Source organism: Ylistrum balloti, unplaced genomic scaffold, assembly GCF_031769215.1.
Source record: "Ylistrum balloti isolate Yb309-2 unplaced genomic scaffold, AGI_CSIRO_Ybal_v1 Utg369954, whole genome shotgun sequence".
NCBI lineage: Eukaryota > Metazoa > Mollusca > Bivalvia > Pectinida > Pectinidae > Ylistrum > Ylistrum balloti.
Window position 1 is genome coordinate 1,304,257 of NW_026782055.1, and position 22,475 is coordinate 1,326,731.

Sequence of the window (22,475 nt, forward strand, 5' to 3'; positions counted from 1 at the left end):
CCTATTTTACATGACAGCCTGTGTCTGGATACTTACAATACGGCTGTTGATTCTTCCTGGCGAGTAAGAATTCGGCTGTTGATTTCTCCTCGTAATGAAGAATTCTGTCACTGATTTCTCAAGGATTTGAAGAATTAGGCAGATAATGAACAAATGGTCTGTTCACGTTCTTATGGCGAGTTAAAGCCGTCTCCTGATTTCTGTTTGGTAGTAGATTTCATCAGTTGTCTCACGTAATACTACATACTTTTATATCAAATCTTACTGTCATGGTTGAATAAGCTATGCTGACGTCACAAGGCTGAAATGTTTAACCGAAGCTAAAAATACCATTCATCTCTAGATCTAAACGTGAATCACTTGATCCTTTACATTCACTCCATTTCTATTACAAGTGACTTATTGTTTCGTTATCAACTTCTTGTGCATGTTATTATCTTCCCAAATAGTCCAAATGAAAAGAATGACCGACATTAATTTAGCGATAAACATCATAGGGTCATCCAGCTAGCTAGGTGTGTGAAAGCGTCACTAACACTCCTGCTAGCGCGCCAGTAGTATGGAACGTTTTATCATATCTTTTCACAGGTATACTTGACTTATGAAACAAAATAAAGTCTGCTAGAATTTATGGTAAAGAATAAGAAATCATAGTGAAGTTCCGTCCGCAGAATTTTATTTCAAGTGGAGATAGTGAGTTCTATCAAATATTGGTCAAACCGTTTCGTGAAAAAATCATTCATTCAGTAAAACGGCCGGAACTCTAGAAAAAATTACGATACTTCGCTTCTATTTCCTTGATAAATTCATCTTGTAGATAGTCACGACTGTTGTTTTGTTAAAGAATAAGTTGAGGTAAAATTAATGCAGTATTTCATTCCTTGCCTGCTATCTTTTAACTCATATTTAAATACCATCACACACCCATCAGGCTGAAATCAATTTGTTCGATTGATATAGTAGAAAAGTTTATTTTGACTTCATTGTTTTTATTCCTTTGACGTTTAATTATAATTCTTACGATACATTTCCTCCAGCCACATTCTGAATAAAGGCCATGTATGTGACATTTTAACTTTTTATCAAAGAACACCCAACAGTTGACTAAACTTTAGCTTAATGGTTCTTGTCCACTTTCAGATATTTAGAACGATTTATTCTACTTCGACATTAAAGTGTTTGGTTTGTAAAGCTATTTTGGGGGTTCTCTGATTTTATCATAATTGTGTTCCAACATGATATCTAATGAAAATTTTCGTCGAAAATACAATTGCTAAAGTCGAATCTGGATCTCTCTTTGTTATATAAGCGATTCTAAACAGCATAGAATATTGGTCATACCGCTTATAGACAGGATTGCCTTCCGCAGTTTTTTCTACACTCCTCTAGACTTGGCTTCAACAATACAACGAGCACAGTATAGCAGAGATAAGGTGTACTGAGACAGGTAATCAGGTCCATATCACGTATAGCGGCCAATTAAATATGGCGTCATCCCAGCGCTAAAGGTATTTGGACCGACGGGATAGTTGTCATGACGTCATCGAGCTTTTCCATTCTTGGAGGGTTTTTATTTTGAGAGACGGGTTAGTTTTCACGATCTCATCTAGTTTTGGCATGCTTGTGTTCGATGAAACCGTAAGCGATTAAGGTGGTTACTGGTGTATTTCTGATCATATATCCAACACACCTGAATCTAGATAGTGATCAATACACAGACATCCTTATTGAAGCAAACGTAAATAGAAGTGTTTAAGCTTGTACAAATAGATATATTTCATGTCCAATCTAGTTTAAGCTATTCGTTATGAATACAAATAAATTAATAATTGGTTGTTCTATATAAACATGTTTATTGTTTCATCCTTTTCAAATTAAGACAGTACAGCTCAAGTTACAATCAATTTGTTTATATTTTACCATGACAAAGAGAACTTTGTACCGATAATTATAATGTACATTGTGCATAAGCATTAAAACAACCAGAAAACTTTACAAATAAATGGAGAAGTTGGTTAATGATCTGATTATGAATTAGTATTTTCAATATTTGCCAAGGTTATTTCCCCTCGGTTGGCCGTATTAGGCTTTCGGCCTCACACCAATACAGCACACAAATGCCAAAAAATAAACTTAATTGAAAACAATCTGGAATAAAATGGATGTGATGAGGATCCTATCATTAATATGACATCGCTAGCACACTCTGAATGTCATAAGAATCCCGTCGGCATCCCCGCTATAATTAGGAAATGTCTTCTCTGTGACTTTGATCCATTTGCCCTGAGCCTCCAGTGAATCGAACACCTGACAGAATTCTTGCCGACAGTTCCCAGTTTCCTTATGTAAATTTAAACTGTTGGCAGCGAGGACGATGAATCCACCTGATAGAAGAAATGTTGTAACTAACACCAGGTCATAGTGAAAGAGGCAACACAGATTATATGTAGAGTTACAAAGTAATTAATATCTAAATATGACAGATGTGGGAGAACATTTAAAGGCCGCATGTTAAAGTTGAAAAGTGCAACGACAATCTATGATAACCCTCCCAAGGGTTTATATGATATTTGACCCCACACCAACGATAATCAATTTGAACATATCTGGACTCTGATGGTGGATTTTTAAGCTACCTTTCATACCCACGAAGAAGTAATTTTCTCCTATACCTGACCGAGTAATTTCTATGTAAACATGAACCAATATTTCAAAAGAAGACACACTGACTAATTATGCTTCAGTATCAAAATAATTTAGACTGCCTATTCATGATAAGGATACGGACCGCCCTCGTTTATGTAGGAACCCTTGCTGTCTTGTCTAATTAATTGTAAAAATACGATATTCAAACATCTGGCTACTATTCCAAGTTCTGTCATCACGGGCTTCGTCGATGGAGAAGGAGACGCTTACCCTTCCGGAACACCTGGTCTTATTCTCCCTACATTTTTATGCGAGTTTCTTTTGTTCACATTTACCCTAGTTTCATCGAATTGGAAATGAATTATAACTTCTGCTGGTATTTAATTTGTTGTTTCTTGATAATGTGACACTACATTCTACCTTGTGTATTACATGTATTTATACTTTTAATCATTATAGATCTTACACTAGAAATCTGACAAATTTAAAAAGCTTTATTATCTTTATATCAAACAAAGAAATATAATCACAAGATATTGTACTTTAAAAGTTATAATTATATATACTTCTATTATGATATGAAATACAACCACATTACGGATATGTGTACCTGGGCGCGTGATCCGCAGAATCTCTACAAAGGCACCTGCTGGCACGTGACCAGATCCTATGGCGCTGCACATGACCACGCAATCATAACTTCCTGTCGACAGCAAAGAAACAGTAAAGAAATATTTAAATCAAACAAACAGGCATCGATTCAAATAACAAGACCATTCAGCGAATTACAGTCCCCATCCAATGTGAAATTACATGCCAAGAATGCACTGCTAGTTTGCCCACGGTCCAGGTATGAAGTTCAAGTGACTAGCAGTGTAAGCTATAGAGCCGTTAAGATTATTCTTTAATATAGGTCATAGGTCAAAATTTACAATGTAGTTCCAAGTGACCTTTGATACACTACAGGTAACCGAAACAAGATGAACCCATATTCCAAATTTGAAGTTCAAGCAACATTTAGCGCATGGATAATAATGCGCAAGTACGGACTGACACACAAATCTAAAGCCCCATCCCGGTTTCCGATGAGGACTAGTAATGGCTTGTGGTACCGATATATTATCGACATCGCTGCATGAACATATTCGTCCTGAACGAAGTATTGAATGCCTGTAAGAGCGTTTCAGGTCCCGTTATACTCTACAAACTCTCATTACAGCTATTGTTGCTTAGTTGTTTAGATATTGTAATAACATAGGAAGGAATTATCTCCTAGTCATAAACTCTATTCCGTGAGCTATCAATGCCATTAACGAGAATCTGACTGGGACTTTACATACATACCAGCAGGATTTTAATACACATGTCAAATTAGTGAAAATGAAATATTATCTACGTTAAGAATGTTACATGTACTGTCCTCTCGTAAGTATAAGAAATCTGTTTCATTTTTTCGTATTTGATATCATTTTTAGTTTGTTGCCAGAAGTTCTCAAGACTGCGTTTTTGACCAAATATGGTCTGCACTATCAGTTGATGGCAAAAGAGTCTGTCGTACCCTGATATACCCTTTGTTCTCACTATCTTTTCACACAACAGTTTTAATGATAAATATACTGTCTTGTAAATATTGCAGTGTACAGGCAAATGTCTAGCGAGCATAATCGACATTTTGGAATTCATTACTAGATAACTTGCAGAATGCCTGACCAACTTGGCTGATGACACAGTCCAGAGGAATATCTCCTTACGATTAAATATCATTTATTATTTAACTAAATTTTACAGTTCATAAGGGATTAAAACATCATTTAGATACAAAAAGTCAGACTCTCCTTTTGGTGTCGTTACAACCCTTGATACTATACATACTAACAGACCATAGGTTTGTGTATTAGTGTGTTCTGATACTGACCAGTCGGTATGTCGCAGGGTTGTTCAGTTAGAAACTGACAAAATATGTTCTTGTAGATTCCTTTTGCTCGAGCTTTGTCGAGCATTCCGGGGGAAGGGTCCAGAGCGTCAATCTCGGCGAAACCCAACTTCTGTAACTTAACAGCATGGTAACAACGTCCACATTAGTGAATTACAGTAATTACAGTGAAAATTATACAAATTCCGTAGTATTAGATTACAGGGATGATTCGATCAATGCATGATCTAATGAACATTTACCTCTAACGCAACAGTGCCTGTTCCTGCTGCAACATCAAGTATACGCACAGACTTCCGACGTTCTTCATCAACCACGCATGCTCCAAGACCGGCTGCTGCGAAGAAAGGACCAGTTCGGCGATCGGTCCCATAATCCTAGACGAAAATCCATTTCTTTCGTAGAAATGTTATACATATACTTAATTGTGGTCAAGTGACATAGAACTTGTTTTATAAACATATTTCAAATAAATGTTTCTCATTGTTTTTCCAAGGATATTTTATTGATCCACGAACTGGGCAACAGGTTGCATTTGATTATATCCAAATAAATGTTGTCGATGGCTACGGGAAAATAAGGATATACACTATCGTGCTATGTGACCGATGATCGTTAGTATGCCTGGTGGTCTTGTTGATATTAACCTGTTTTTCTTTTGAGATTGGATAGACTTAGTATGTCAAAATATCTATACCTGACTTTCTTCTGTATAAATGAATGTTGAATGTTACTCACATCATCATAAGTTAATGCCCATTTGTTGTAAATAGCGACTTTCTCTTCCGTGTCACTATTCGTGTACCGTTCCTTTGAATAATGGCCGCTAGCGTGCATCGTTTGAAACCGTTGTTCTCATAACATAAACGAATCAACTGCAGGTGATGTCACATAATTAGTCCGAATTATTCTAACGTTCTATCGACATTTTTATTTCTGTATGGAGTCGATAAAATTCAGAACACCGATCCTTTATGAAGTAACGGAAATAAGCAAAAAGCACTTGTCGGCATTCAAACGATAACCGTGGAAATAAAAAAATCGTCATTTTCATATGCATGTCGCACTCTAATCGAAAGGTCATTTCTTTATCCATATGATTTCCAAACAGGAGAAGTCTCATGATACCAATACCCTTAATGAATGTACATCACTATATAGCCACACTATTTCTAGTCAGACGCCTTTGTTAAAGTCGAAGGTTACCAAAGGTAGTTCTTTTCTGTAAGTCAACTTATGCTCAGGGCGTGTGTTAATATCTGTCCTAATTATTTATGCAATGATACAATATAGCTTGTAAGTTTAGAAAAACACGTCGAACATCCCAAGACCTCGGTAGGTCACGTGGTTAAGTCCAAGTTCTAATTTCTATCAAAATGTATACAGATATAGTAAATGTATTGAAGGATTTATACTTTGAGCTTTAAAAAATGGCGATGGTAGACAAATAGTAGACCCTTCTGTTAGCATGGGGCATACCTCTGGAAATTACTTATTTTTTCCACAATCAGCGTTTGAATGTTTAGGGTCGAAGCTCTGAAGTTTATTTACTCAACATCAGTAAAAAATGTCGATACCTAATCACAATAATTTGGTATAATCTGACTTGTGTACCCTTACCATTACGGTGTATCACCACTAACGCTTAAACACTACATACTATACATGGTATCACCATTAACACTTCAAACTATACACTACATACTACACATGGTATTACCACTAACGCTTAAACCTAAACACTACATACTATACATGGTATCACCACTAACACTTCAAACTAAACACTACATACTACACATGTTATCACCACTAACGCTGAAACCTAAACACTACATACTATACATGGTATCACCACTAACGCTTAAACCTATACACTACATACTATACATGGTATCACCACTAACGCTTAAACCTATATATTACATACAACACATGGTATCACCATTAACACTTCAAACTAAACACTATATACTACACATGTTATCACCATTAACACTTCAAACTAAACACTACATACTACACATGCTATCACCATTAACACTTCAAACTAAACACTACATACTACACATGTTATCACCATTAACACTTCAAACTAAACACTACATACTACACATGTTATCACCATTAACACTTCAAACTAAACACTACATACTACACATATTATCACCATTAACGCTGAAACCTAAACACTACATACTACACATGTTATCACCATTAACGCTGAAACCTAAACACTACATACTACACATGGTATCACCACTAACACTTCAAACTAAACACTACATACTACACATGTTATCACCACTAACGCTGAAACCTAAACACTACATACTACACATGGTATCACCATTAACACTTCAAACTAAACACTACATACTACACATGTTATCACCACTAACACTTCAAACTAAACACTACATACTACACATGGTATCACCACTAACGCTTAAACCTATACATTACATACTACACATGGTATCACCATTAACACTTCAAACTAAACACTATATACTACACATGTTATCACCATTAACACTTCAAACTAAACACTATATACTACACATGGTATCACCATTAACACTTCAAACTAAACACTACATACTATACATGGTATCACCACTAACACTTCAAACTAAACACTACATACTACACATGTTATCACCATTAACGCTGAAACCTAAACACTACATACTACACATGGTATCACCATTAACACTTCAAACTAAACACTACATACTACACATGTTATCACCATTAACACTTCAAACTAAACACTACATACTATACATGGTATCACCACTAATACTTCAAACTAAACACTACATACTACACATGTTATCACCATTAACACTTCAAACTAAACACTACATACTATACATGGTATCACCACTAACACTTCAAACTAAACACTACATAATACACATGTTATCACCATTAACGCTGAAACCTAAACACTACATACTACACATGGTATCACCATTAACACTTCAAACTAAACACTACATACTATACCTGGTATCACCACTAACACTTCAAACTAAACACTACATACTACACATGGTATCACCATTAACACTTCAAACTAAACACTACATACTACACATGTTATCACCATTAACACTTCAAACTAAACACTACATACTACACATGTTATCACCATTAACACTTCAAACTAAACACTACATACTACACATATTATCACCATTAACGCTGAAACCTAAACACTACATACTACACATGGTATCACCACTAACACTTCAAACTAAACACTACATACTACACATGGTATCACCACTAACGCTTAAACCTAAACACTACATACTACACATGGTATCACCACTAACACTTCAAACTAAACACTACATACTACACATGGTATCACCACTAACACTTCAAACTAAACACTACATACTACACATGTTATCACCACTAACACTTCAAACTAAACACTACATACTACACATGTTATCACCATTAACACTTCAAACTAAACACTACATACTACACATGTTATCACCATTAACACTTCAAACTAAACACTACATACTACACATATTATCACCACTAATGCTTAAACCTATACACTACATACTACACATGGTATCATCACTAACACTTGAAACTAAACACTACATTCTATACATGCTATTTCATATGGTGAGCTATGACAATTGTGTTGGCAGAAAGGAATGTCAAGATTACAAGATTTATATTCTAAAAAGTAAAGCGTAGTCAGAAAAAGTATGCAAACAGTCTAATTTATGTTCGATGTCGCCATATTTACCGATACTCAGGTACAAGTGTTAGAGAAATGGGCTGGTCACTGCGAACATCCAGGTCTGCTGATTGTTTAAACAGTAACGTGATCCAAGCGTGGTCTAGCGCCCGGTAAATAATACCTCGCCCACTTAGATAATACGAAACCGTGTACACAAAAGTGTGATTATTGTCACAGTTATTACGCAAGATTGTCGTCCTTATATTTGAATACAAGTGTTCGTTGTGCTTTTCTATCTTCATCGACGACTCTCGAAATGTAGATATTGGTCTATCCACGTAAGTAATGTCAAGTTCCCAAATGAAAAAAAAACGATCAAGAAACACGCCCAAACATTCACGCATATAACGAAGAACCCCAAAGTGATAATCATGTAATCTCCATTAACTTGAAATCCTGTTTCGTGTGTGTCTGTTTGTAAACATCCTGCACGCAATGATAATAATGCGCAAGTACGGACTGACACACAAGGTTGGTAATGGGAACAAGCCCTTAAATCAGCTGCGAAATGGTAACACCGTGGGTTTGGGAAACAAACTTGTTGCTATGTAAATCATGAATTAATATTCAACTCTGTGGAACACTATCAATGTTGGTTTCATTATAGGGAAAGATCGAGGTAAGCTGCTGATGTAAAAGAGTCTGTCGTGTGCGTTATCATATTCTGTTGGGTATACACGATGGACCTGATCTTTGTGTTATTAATGTATTACTAATACATCTAGAAGTGAAATTGAAGGACTTGTCTTTGTGATCTGATTTGAATAAATTCAGCCTCGTATGGAAAGTTAACCACGATACCCTGCACTGGTTATGATAACAAGGGATTCAACAACCATTTCCATCCGATATATCATCTAAACTCTTCTTCATAAACCTCTCATCTCGATATTTACTTTGCAATCAAGAAACAGCTCTTCATTAAGACGTATGATAGCTTGATCATTAAGATAATCGACGACAAATTTTCCATTTCTACATAGCAACATTCCGCTTCCCACTTTTGTATGCTTCATATTGATGTATGGGAAACTGTTATTGGGTTATATGAGGTTTGGATATATCCTATGCATTTCAGTATACCTGATGGTTTCATTGTTATTTTTGTCATTGTTTAGAAAACCTGATGTTACAAGATTTGACGTATAATTACATGGCATAGTATGAAATACACAGTTTCGTTGACTAATCATGTGGTTCATTTGTAAATAATACACTCTTACCATGACGTACATTGCAGATATCCCTACACCTGTTGTACCTACCCCGACATACATTGTAGATATCCCTACACCTGTTGTATCTACCCCGACATACATTGTAGATATCCCTACACCTGTTGTTTCTACCATCACATACATTGTAGATATCCCTACACCTGTTGTACCTATCCCGACATACATTGCAGATATCCCTACACCTGTTGTACCTACCCCGACATACATTGCAGATATCCCTACACCTGTTGTATCTACCATCACATACATTGTAGATATCCCTACACCTGTTGTATCTACCATCACATACATTGTAGATATCCCTACACCTGTTGTATCTACCATCACATACATTGCAGATATCCCTACACCTGTTGTACCTACCCCGACATACATTGTAGATATCCCTACACCTGTTGTATCTACCATCACATACATTGTAGATATCCCTACACCTGTTGTACCTACCCCGACATACATTGCAGATATCCCTACACCTGTTGTACCTACCCCGACATACATTGTAGATATCCCTACACCTGTTGTATCTACCATCACATACATTGTAGATATCCCTACACCTGTTGTACCTACCGTGTCATACATTGTAGATATCCCTACACCTGTTGTACCTACCCCGACATACATTGTAGATATCCCTACACCTGTTGTATCTACCATCACATACATTGTAGATATCCCTACACCTGTTGTATCTACCATCACATACATTGCAGATATCCCTACACCTGTTGTACCTACCCCGACATACATTGTAGATATCCCTACACCTGTTGTATCTACCATCACATACATTGTAGATATCCCTACGCCTGTTGTACCTACCCCGACATACATTGTAGATATCCCTACACCTGTTGTATCTACCCCGACATACATTGCAGATATCCCTACACCTGTTGTACCTACCCCGACATACATTGCAGATATCCCTACACCTGTTGTACCTACCCCGACATACATTGTAGATATCCCTACACCTGTTGTATCTACCCCGACATACATGGTAGATATCCCTACACCTGTTGTATCTACCATCACATACATTGTAGATATCCCTACACCTGTTGTATCTACCATCACATACATTGCAGATATCCCTACACCTGTTGTACCTACCCCGACATACATTGTAGATATCCCTACACCTGTTGTATCTACCCCGACATACATTGTAGATATCCCTACGCCTGTTGTACCTACCCCGACATACATTGTAGATATCCCTACACCTGTTGTATCTACCCCGACATACATTGCAGATATCCCTACACCTGTTGTACCTACCCCGACATACATTGCAGATATCCCTACACCTGTTGTACCTACCCCGACATACATTGTAGATATCCCTACACCTGTTGTACCTACCCCGACATACATTGCAGATATCCCTACACCTGTTGTACCTACCCCGACATACATTGTAGATATCCCTACACCTGTTGTACCTACCCCGACAGACATTGTAGATATCCCTACACCTGTTGTACCTACCCCGACATACATTGCAGATATCCCTACACCTGTTGTATCTACCATCACATACATTGTAGATATCCCTACACCTGTTGTATCTACCATCACATACATTGTAGATATCCCTACACCTGTTGTATCTACCATCACATACATTGCAGATATCCCTACACCTGTTGTACCTACCCCGACATACATTGTAGATATCCCTACACCTGTTGTATCTACCATCACATACATTGTAGATATCCCTACGCCTGTTGTACCTACCCCGACATACATTGTAGATATCCCTACACCTGTTGTATCTACCCCGACATACATTGCAGATATCCCTACACCTGTTGTACCTACCCCGACATACATTGCAGATATCCCTACACCTGTTGTACCTACCCCGACATACATTGTAGATATCCCTACACCTGTTGTATCTACCCCGACATACATGGTAGATATCCCTACACCTGTTGTATCTACCATCACATACATTGTAGATATCCCTACACCTGTTGTATCTACCATCACATACATTGCAGATATCCCTACACCTGTTGTACCTACCCCGACATACATTGTAGATATCCCTACACCTGTTGTATCTACCCCGACATACATTGTAGATATCCCTACGCCTGTTGTACCTACCCCGACATACATTGTAGATATCCCTACACCTGTTGTATCTACCCCGACATACATTGCAGATATCCCTACACCTGTTGTACCTACCCCGACATACATTGCAGATATCCCTACACCTGTTGTACCTACCCCGACATACATTGTAGATATCCCTACACCTGTTGTACCTACCCCGACATACATTGCAGATATCCCTACACCTGTTGTACCTACCCCGACATACATTGTAGATATCCCTACACCTGTTGTACCTACCCCGACAGACATTGTAGATATCCCTACACCTGTTGTATCTACCATCACATACATTGTAGATATCCCTACACCTGTTGTATCTACCCCGACATACATTGCAGATATCCCTACACCTGTTGTACCTACCCCGACATACATTGCAGATATCCCTACACCTGTTGTACCTACCCCGACATACATTGTAGATATCCCTACACCTGTTGTATCTACCCCGACATACATGGTAGATATCCCTACACCTGTTGTATCTACCATCACATACATTGTAGATATCCCTACACCTGTTGTATCTACCATCACATACATTGCAGATATCCCTACACCTGTTGTACCTACCCCGACATACATTGTAGATATCCCTACACCTGTTGTATCTACCCCGACATACATTGTAGATATCCCTACGCCTGTTGTACCTACCCCGACATACATTGTAGATATCCCTACACCTGTTGTATCTACCCCGACATACATTGCAGATATCCCTACACCTGTTGTACCTACCCCGACATACATTGCAGATATCCCTACACCTGTTGTACCTACCCCGACATACATTGTAGATATCCCTACACCTGTTGTACCTACCCCGACATACATTGCAGATATCCCTACACCTGTTGTACCTACCCCGACATACATTGTAGATATCCCTACACCTGTTGTACCTACCCCGACAGACATTGTAGATATCCCTACACCTGTTGTATCTACCATCACATACATTGTAGATATCCCTACACCTGTTGTACCTACCCCGACATACATTGTAGATATCCCTACACCTGTTGTATCTACCCCGACATACATTGTAGATATCCCTACACCTGTTGTATCTATCATCACATACATGGTAGATATGCCTACACCTGTTGTATCTACCATCACATACATTGTAGATATCCCTACACCTGTTGTATCTACCATCACATACATTGTAGATATCCCTATACCTGTTGTACCTACCATCACATACATTCCAAATATAGTGCCGTAGATTCGATATACTGCAATACCTGATGTACCTACCCGGTCATACATTGTTGCTATATCATTATAATATTCCACCTTCTGTATTTCATCTTTGGACTCAAACACCGTCCAGTCCGATGGATTGATTTTCGTAGTCATGGATATAATCACAGGGACCTAAAATGTGAAATAGAGCATCTTAGGGAATTGTAACGTATGATATATGATATATAACGTGGTGTGACATCAGTATCTACTTATGAAAACGACAGCAGATTTTTGGTATTTTCAATATCATCAAATTTTATTGACAAATGTCAAAAGGAATTGGACCTGTGGTAAACAAACAAACAGACATATATATATTATATATATTTATATATTCAATTTTGTTAAAGAAAGATATAAGGGGAAGTAACTCCTTATTGTAAACAAACTTATTCAGGATTATGTTAGGAAGTAATCCATTGTCATGTCTATTGAGTTTGAGCATTAATCAAGATGATCACATCTGGGATAGTTTCATATTATTCATATTTGATTTTTCTCCCTGCAGATAACACCAATTTCAACAAATAGATGTACATAGTTTGTAAGTAAGGTTACAACAAGTCCTATCTATATAATATGAAGATTGCTTATTTAAATAAGAAGGAGTTACTTCATATAGTTACATAAGTGAAAATAGTCATCTTAGCTGCCCAAACTAGACTTACATTGTGATTAATTCTAGTATATGAGAGAAAATGTAAGAGATGATAATTCATAATAATACATCAGGTATGTGTAGTACTGTTATAGTAGTAGTCAATCTGGGGGTTTAATGGATAAATAGGAATTACTAAAGGTACATATAGGATGTTTACAATACTACAATACTACATTCAATGAGATAATTCTTCGTTGTGGAAATAAAATCATGCATCATTAGAATGATGTGTAAATTAGGCATTGAAAAATGGGAATCTTTTAGAACGTGAAATAAAATCTGTGATAGGATGACTCTGTTTTGTAAATCATTACAAAGACCACAACCGTGTAATAAGACATTTACACATAAATGATTATGAGTATCATGATTCAAGTTCTGTCGTAGGGTCTGTCGAATATCGCTATATCTATTGTACTCAATGAAGAAGTGTAGGGTAGTTTCAGAAGATTGAGTGCACTCACACATTGGAGATTTTATTAGGTGATCTTTGAAATGATCATAGTTAAGATTACTAGCGTTATTTCTTTACTGGCACAGTATAATGTTTGCATCACGATAACCTAGAAATTTAAAAGCAGATGATATATATTGATTCTTGTTCAATAACGTTTTCAACTGAGATGTGGAATTTATATTACTGATATCTGAGGCAAGTCTATTAATCTCATGAAATATACATGGAAAGAAACTTATAATTTACTGTGCGACACAATGGGTGATCAAAAATTATATTAGTACGCAAGGGATATCTGTCTTGGGTTTCATCATGTATATAAGGTTGAATTATTTCACTTAAGTAATCTGGAGTTCCATTATTTATTATTTTATACATTAAGATAAGTTGATGTTTATATCTTCTACTACTCAGGGTTTCCCATCCTAGTTCCCTATATAATTTATCATGTGATGTCCCTCTACGTAAACCTGTAAGTAATCTAGCAGTCTCTAGTTGTATGGATTCCAATATTTTTTTTGAGCCAGTGTACAGTTATCCCAAACAACATTTGCGTATTCAATAATTGACCTAATGTACGAAGTATACAAGGTAGTAAGAGATTTTCTATCAATTTTGTTTTTCCAGTAACCTTAAGATATTTACCCTTTTAAACGCTTTTTCATAGATATCAGATATGTGTTGATTCCACTTTGCATCATCACTAAGAGTAAGACCTAGATGTGTATGAAGTTTGTTTTCAGTAATTGGTTGATCATAAAATGTAATCATTGGGTGGTTTTTGTCAGTTTTTCTTGAAAATACTACAGATTCAGTTTTGGAAGGACTGGATTTAATATCCAATTTATTGGCCCACAGCATTATGTTTGTCAAGTCATCTGAAAGATTCTGTGCCAATTCAATGGGATTACTATCACATGTACCACAGAGAGATGTATCATCTGCAAATGATTTTATTTTACTAGAGACGCATTCAACTATATCATTAATATATAATAAAAATAGTAATGGCACGGGAACCGAGCCTTGTGGTACCCCAGCTTGGACAGGGTCAAAGGTTGATGCATAACCTTCTGTCAGTACTCTCTGTTTCCTATTAGATAGAAAAAAGTTCAAGCCAATTTAATAGATTACCTGTAACACCATAAGATTTCAATTTTTAAAGCAGTCCATTATGCCAAACCCTATCGAAAGCTTTACTTATGTCACAGAATATAAATCGGATTTCTTTATTTTGATCTAGGCAATTAACAATGGCATGGTAAATAGATAATAACTGATTTACAGTAGAGTCTTCGGGTGTAAATAATAATACCTGTTTCTAAAGATTTATTAAATAGGAGAGTGAGAGGGAGGAGAATAGATGGATGAAGTCGTTTGATTATTTTAGGAATCATGCCATCTGGTCCAGCAGGTTTATTACCATTTAAAGAAATAATTGATCCTTAACATCTTGTTGAGTAATCACAACATTATTTATAGAGTGAGGATAATCATTGACAATTTCAGGTAAGGGTTCAGTATTTTCAGAAGTAGTCGAAATTGATAGAAAGTATTTATTTAAGCATTCAGCTTTGTCAAATGGATGTTAGATAAATGAGTGATTGTGATTAAGTGGGGGATAGAAGATTTATTGGTTATATTAAGAACATTTCTTGCAATTTTCCACCATTTATCAGGAGGAATAGATCTGTCGGCTACTGATTTTTGAAGATGTTCCATGTAAGATTTCTTTGCATCACGTATTTTACTAATAGTTTCATTTCTTTTGTTTCTATAGTCGATGAAGAGCAGAGTTAGTAGTTTTAGGTTACCTATGAGTCCTATTTCTTTGTCTTATAAGTAGTCTAATATCATTTGTCATCCATTTCTTATCATTTGGCCTAATAGTCACATATTTAAAGGGCATACATTCATCAAATAACTGTTTTATAGTGTAACATAGAATATTGTTAAGGTTTATCCAATCACTTCCCAAAAATACATCTACTCATTATAATCTGCATCTTGATACATAAATATTTTCTGATAGCTTTGTTGCTTGTAGACTGTTTACGAAATATTGAACTGTATCAGAGAATGGTCACTACGTATAGGAGGAAAAACATATGCATATCTAACTAGATTAATGTTATTAGAAAAGACAATATCAATTGATGTGGATGAGGTTGAAGTGATACAAGTGGGCTCAGTGATAAAACTTGAAAGATTAAATTTTGTCATCATCAGTCTAGCAAGATGAGAATGGGGTTGGAGATTTAGCATGTTCATGTTTATATCACCAGTAATTACTATATCTAAGTTGGTGTTTACAGCTTTATCAATTACTGAGTCTAAGTTTTCCCAATAGCTGACTGGTGATTCAGGTCTACAGAGACAAGCTAACAGGAACTTGTGTGACTCAACATATATTTCCACCCATATCATTTCAACCTCATCCCGTTCGAGATCACATCGTCTTATATAGTTTTTGTAATGTATAAGTATCCCACCACCAGGACCTGTTTTCCTATCTAACCTATGAAGATTTTCAAAGTAATTAGGTATTATAAGCTTAGTATCAGGTATATCAGATGTGAGATGAGTTTCAGTTAAGCAAACGATATCATTACCATTTAACTCCGCTTCAACAATGCCAATCTTATTAGAGATCTAATATTAAGATGAGAAATTCGTAGGTTACATAAAGGACATTATAAGTATATCAGTTATTTCATGTACAACCCTTTGACAAGTATATACCGTGTATGTATTTAAAACCGAATACAAAATACGATAATGGATTGTTAAAGTAGGCGCGCCGATCATTACAAGCCGGCGAATATATGCACGTAGGCTAACATACCGCGCGTTGTCAGTGGAAAATCTTTATTGACCAAAGTAAATTAATCAGATCTCAAGATACGCACATCACCTTGGATACTAGCGGTATTACTTCAGAAAATACAAGTATGTATTTTTATTCAATACTGGCGTTATTATAAAAACAATTGTGGTTGAAAAAAGCGATATTATCATGATAGGTGTCGATACATAAGCTTACAGTTTAGAGCTTAAAAAATAAACAGCGTTATAGATATAAGCTTGGTAGCCATAAGTAATATGAGAAGAGGTAGGCTTGATATCCGGTAAATATAGTCAAACAAATGTACATATATTACATTTGTATAAATTTGTACAAAAATGTATGGTAAACACCCCCCCCCCCCCCCCCCCCCCCCCCAAAAAAAAAAGACTTTTCAAAACAGCCTCGTTTGGTAATCACATGAATACTTAAACTTACATTTTTTAAGATGTACCCAAAATTATCGTATATAGGCAGCATAGTACACACACGTAGATATAGACATGATCATAGTCGTATTGCACGTTTCCGGTAACTCTTAGGTCATAGGTCAACTGGATATAAAACACCACATCCGGGTTCTTCTTCAGCAATGGCGACCGTTTGTGTTATGCTTAGTGTAAGTGACGGACAAAGAATTACGTCCAGTACTGTAAACATATTGATCTGATACTAAAGGAAATGTTTCTTATTTTCGCTCATGGAGTTTTATTGACTTTTTATGGAAAAAAAAAAGATTTGTACATGGACGTATTGTACAATAACATTTGATCCCCACATTTAACTGCCAAGTGCTAGGCCTTTACGACATCAAAAGCATAGAAGTTTTCAATACACGTGCAGTTGGTTGGACCTCTCTGAGTTTTGCCAGCAAGCTGTTTCTGATTGTTGAAGTATTGGCATCGCAAGGAAGGACATTCAAACCGGCCTTCAAATTTCCTACTAATGGTCGAGATGCTATATTAGAGTGAAATAAAATCAATTTACAATGATGTTATTGCAAAAATTGGTTTGGCTTGTATATTAAATAAATTATGTATAATTATTAAGTAAAACATGACATGTACATTTGTATTTATATCAAACTTGATTTGTTAAAAGATCATAAATATGTGGAGACTATTTCTCACCTGTGGTTTTAAATTGAAATGTTATAATGAACTACACTGAGTTTGTTTACTCAGTCAACAGAATAATTTTCTTTTTATTTAAGCTTGCTGTGCAACAATTCATATATATTTATGTAAAAGTAAAGGGCACAAGTCTCTTTACTTGCTATGGCTAACAGGAATTTTCCTATAGTGATAGAGTGATATGTTGGGCTTTAAGAGGCCAAAGGATCACAAGTTTAAATCCCAATGAAGGCAGCTGTGTATTTTTCACATGACAATTATAAACTACCTGTTGCAGAATATATATTTACTTTTTTTGCCATATTGGGATTTCTTGAAAGCCATGTCCTTGAGTTTGCTAGTTGGAAGGGTTCCAGTGTTACCAGGGGCTACCCAAGCACATCTACTAGAGGTGCATGATGTAAGTCCGGTCGTATTTGCATGTTCTCTACGGAACAGTAATCCTGCCACATGATTACATGTCTGTCCAAAAATATATGTCTGTAAAAAATATCAACATACACTTATATACGTGACAAGGTGGTAAAATAAATCACAGTTGTGGTAAAACTGTCACATTTTTAATTAACACAATTGTCCTTTCTAGTAGAGTAGGTATTGTCACCTAATTGTGTACAAAAAAGTAAAATGTATTGTGTATTATGTGGTTAATGTTTCCTCATCAGCAAGGGATAGATATAAAAGATATAACTTGCTTCTGAACACACTTTTAATTGCATTAATGTATATTGTTTCCTTTGACAAGTGTACTGTATATATGATATCAAGTTGATCAATTGGTCTCCATTTCAACAAATACATATTATAGTCAAGCAAAAATGTGTGTGTTATTGTTCTTACCCAGCTGTGCAAGAGCAGTAAGCTGACTTGATGCCCCCTGTCTTCTTGTCACAGCAAACCCATACAGTATGGGGCTCTGAACTCAACTGAATGTTAGCCTGCTCTTCGCGTTCACTTGTCACCAGGAAAGATGTAATATGTACAGTACCGTCAATACATAACAACTTATGATAAACCTTTTCATTTTCCTTTGAAAGTTCAATAGATGAATTTTTCAGTGGCAAATTCACAGATAGTGCAGCAAAGCATAACGCAGCCAGTTCTGATCTATTGCCATTACGAGATAATTCTCGATCACATAGGTACTTACGAAGAGCGTCTTTTTTCCAGTGTAAAAAGTCATCTAGACTCGATGCAGTGATGTCCATGGTGTAAAATATGTGTAAATATATAAATATAAAACATGATGAACAATATAAATATATGTGTCACAAAAGTTTCAGTGAAAAGTAAAAAAAAAACAATGGATAAACATACAGATGTAAACGTCAAATCCGCAGGCCGCCATGTTTATCGCGACGGGATGTTTATATCCAGTTGACCTTTGACATGCATATATAATGACCTAAAACAAGATGGCGGACGCGTGTGTGCAATAGGACTATGGTCACATGTTTGGTGATATTTTCAAATCATAGAATTATAAAATGGAATGGTGACGAAGGTATTTTCACTTTCAACTTGGCGTTTAACAAGTCTGCATTTTTGTCGCAGACAGGAACCTGGAGTATGATAGAAACGATTCAGTTACCTTACTCTGGATACGTACAATACTCTCCTGTTGATTTCACTTAGCTATGAATAATTCGGCTGTTGATTCTTCCTAGTTGGTAAGTTATTGACTGTCGTCTTCTCAAGGACGTGAAGAATAAAGCTGTTGATTTCTCCTGGTGTTTACAAATTCGGCTGTTGATTTCTCCTGGTGTTTACAAATTCGGCTGTTGATTTCTCCTGGTGTTTACAAATTCGGCTGTTGATTTCTCCTGGTTTTTATTGATTCAGCTGTTGATTTCTCCTGGTTTTTACAAATTCGGCTGTTGATTTATCAAGGATATTAAGAAGCAGAAGTATATAATAAAGAAATTGTCAGTTATCCTTTCTTATGAAGAATCAAACTGTATCTTGATTTTTACTTAGTGGTTGTCTAACTACTTGCTTACAAAATTTACGCTTGAATTGACTGCTGACGTCAGGATATATCTTTTCACTTGACTGATACCTTTCATTCACTGAAATGTTTACCTAAAAACATTCATTTCTACACAACCTGAACGAGTGTCTTTTCATCCTTTACTTCACTTCCATTACACTTGTTTTGTTCAAGTACTTTCATTTTTTTATTTTCAGCTTGTGCGTGTTATTAACATTCTAAATAGCCTGGATGGATACCGACATAAAGTCAGTGAAACAAGATAAACCAGTTAACGTCAACTAGATGTCTGAAAGCTCCCGTCAATAAGCAAGCAGTATGAAACGTTTTAGAGTTATCGTCTCTTTTCAGATGCAATGGAGAAAAAAAAAAACAAAATATCAACACATAATCATAATACCAATTCAAATTTAATAAAACTTAGACAAAATTGGAACAAAAGAAATTAGTAATATGTTACTAACGCCTTGTTATGATCGCGCCAGTTCCCTGTAGATGTTTCTAAAAAAGGATAGGTTTCAGTGAACTCATAAACGTTCCATTGTTTGGCGACTTTGTCTACATTGTCAAATACCATCATACATTCATCTGTCTGAACCCCCCTTTTATTCGATTACTATAGTATTAAGGGTGAAATTTGTTTTTACGTTTAATAAAAAATATTACATAGACATTCCCTACAACATGCATGATAGTAGTTAGCTACATTCTGAATGAAGGACATGTGTGCGACATTTTTGGCAAAAGCACAAAAAGACACAAGAACAGTTGACTAAACTTCAGCTCAATGGTTCTTGTTCACTTTCAGATATTTCGGACGATTGTTCTATTTGGACATATCGTGGCTGGTTTGTAACGCAATTAAGAAGTTTTCTGATCTTGTCATAACTGTCTTCCAACTTCGGTACTTTCATTCTACCTAATCTATAAAGAAACTTTTCGTTAAAAATACAATTGCCAAAGCCGAATCGAAACTTCTCTTTCTTATATAAGCGATTCAGCATAGAATGTTGGCCATACCACATATAGACAGGATTGTCTCCCGGAGTTTTCTACTCTCCGCTAGACTCGAAAATACAACGACAGGTCAAGGCATCAATCCTGTCATTTTGATTGGTTGCTATTTATATTAAACTGGAGGTATATCTTTCTAAGATTAATTTTTTGGGGAATAACATTTCATAGCTGTTGGTAAACTGATCGAATGAAATTGTTTTAACAGACGCTCGGTGTGTCTGTTATTTTCGGCATCACATTTTAAACGCAAGCTTAAGCCAGTTATTTGAAACTGTATTTTCTTTTAGTAAATAACTCTTGAATATTTGAATCATTATCAGATTATTTTCGACACAATTTCCGGTGCTGCGTCTGACAAATTCGTAGGCTCAAATCCAATAAACATTTCGTTGTCTGAATTTAGCCATCAGTGTTATTTTGGTCAAATTTTTACCACACTCGCGACACTGACGCAAAGACAGGTCAAGGCCGTCATCTTGGTCAAAATTTCCAGTTCTTTTTTGTTAACGGAACTATGGTCTTGATACCATTTCCGTTTTTTCTTTAAAGGTGTGAGGAAACAGGAACAGGGAACCCACATCAGACTCCCCCTTTTATTACTCTCTATTAATCCATTACATTTCCAATGTATCAAACCTCCTTCTCTCAGAGCTTTAGAAATTCATATAAAGTGTGTTCTTACTTTTTCCCTTTTTTCTTTTGCAATCATATACATTCCTCAAAACATTTGTGGTTCTAAGGACTTGCTCCGTAAACATGATTTTGTTTGGCTTGAAGTTTCCGGAAACTTTCAGTGTTTCATCTGATCCTTTATGGGTTTAATTATAAATGTATCTTACCACGGTCACCATCCACTTACACCTATCAGTTAAAAGAGTGTTACATCGTCACTGGATGTGTTGAACTTGCCTATATCAATAATGTTACAAGTTAACAATTAATAATTAAATTTCAACTCAGGATAACTTATTTGTTCATTTGAAATATTCGACATTCTGTGTTTTTACAATACAAGTGCTTACATATGAGAAAAGCATCAGAAATAACTCATTGAGTGATGTCTATTTTCCCGTTTAGACAAAGACCATCCGGGATTAGCGTTGTAGATTGCAGAATACATTCTACGAGTGGTTCAGAACAGACGTAAACAAACATTGTAAATTGTCTGGTATATGGAATCTAATCCGGGCACTGATGCGCTGTCAGGAACTTAATGAGCATCAGACTCTGGTCGTGCTGTCAGTCAAACAACACCTGCTGAAAAAAACACCAACTTCTACAGCATTATGTAGAACTCATCCAAGTTATTACAAACAGACTTTATCAATAGCAAAAAGGTGTTTTCGAGAAACGTGAGAGCTCCAATGTCGCCAGT

At 36.1% G+C, this 22,475-nt stretch overlaps 1 protein-coding gene across 1 annotated transcript; it reads right to left on the minus strand.

Annotated features, from left to right (window-relative positions):
• Positions 1-1,893: 1,893 nt before the first annotated feature.
• LOC132547428 (uncharacterized) lies at positions 1,894-19,301 on the minus strand. The gene is made up of 7 exons (XM_060211183.1): positions 18,934-19,301; positions 17,767-17,917; positions 13,007-13,126; positions 4,822-4,956; positions 4,562-4,697; positions 3,257-3,349; positions 1,894-2,384 (listed from the first exon to the last, which is right to left on the minus strand). The coding sequence occupies exons 1-7, from the start codon at positions 19,299-19,301 to the stop codon at positions 2,197-2,199; spliced, it is 1,191 nt and encodes a 396-aa protein (XP_060067166.1). The 3' UTR covers positions 1,894-2,196.
• Between the last annotated feature and the right edge of the window lie 3,174 nt (positions 19,302-22,475).

Excerpts from the sequence above, each read along its gene's own strand:
- LOC132547428 (XM_060211183.1), bottom strand. The coding sequence starts at position 19,301 with ATGGACATCACTGCATCGAGTCTAGATGACTTTTTACACTGGAAAAAA. Across the intron at positions 4,698-4,821 it reads CAGGCACTGTTGCGTTAGAG|TTACAGAAGTTGGGTTTCGC; the intron begins GTAAATGTTCAT and ends CATGCTGTTAAG. Across the intron at positions 2,385-3,256 it reads TCTGCGGATCACGCGCCCAG|GTGGATTCATCGTCCTCGCT; the intron begins GTACACATATCC and ends TTCTTCTATCAG.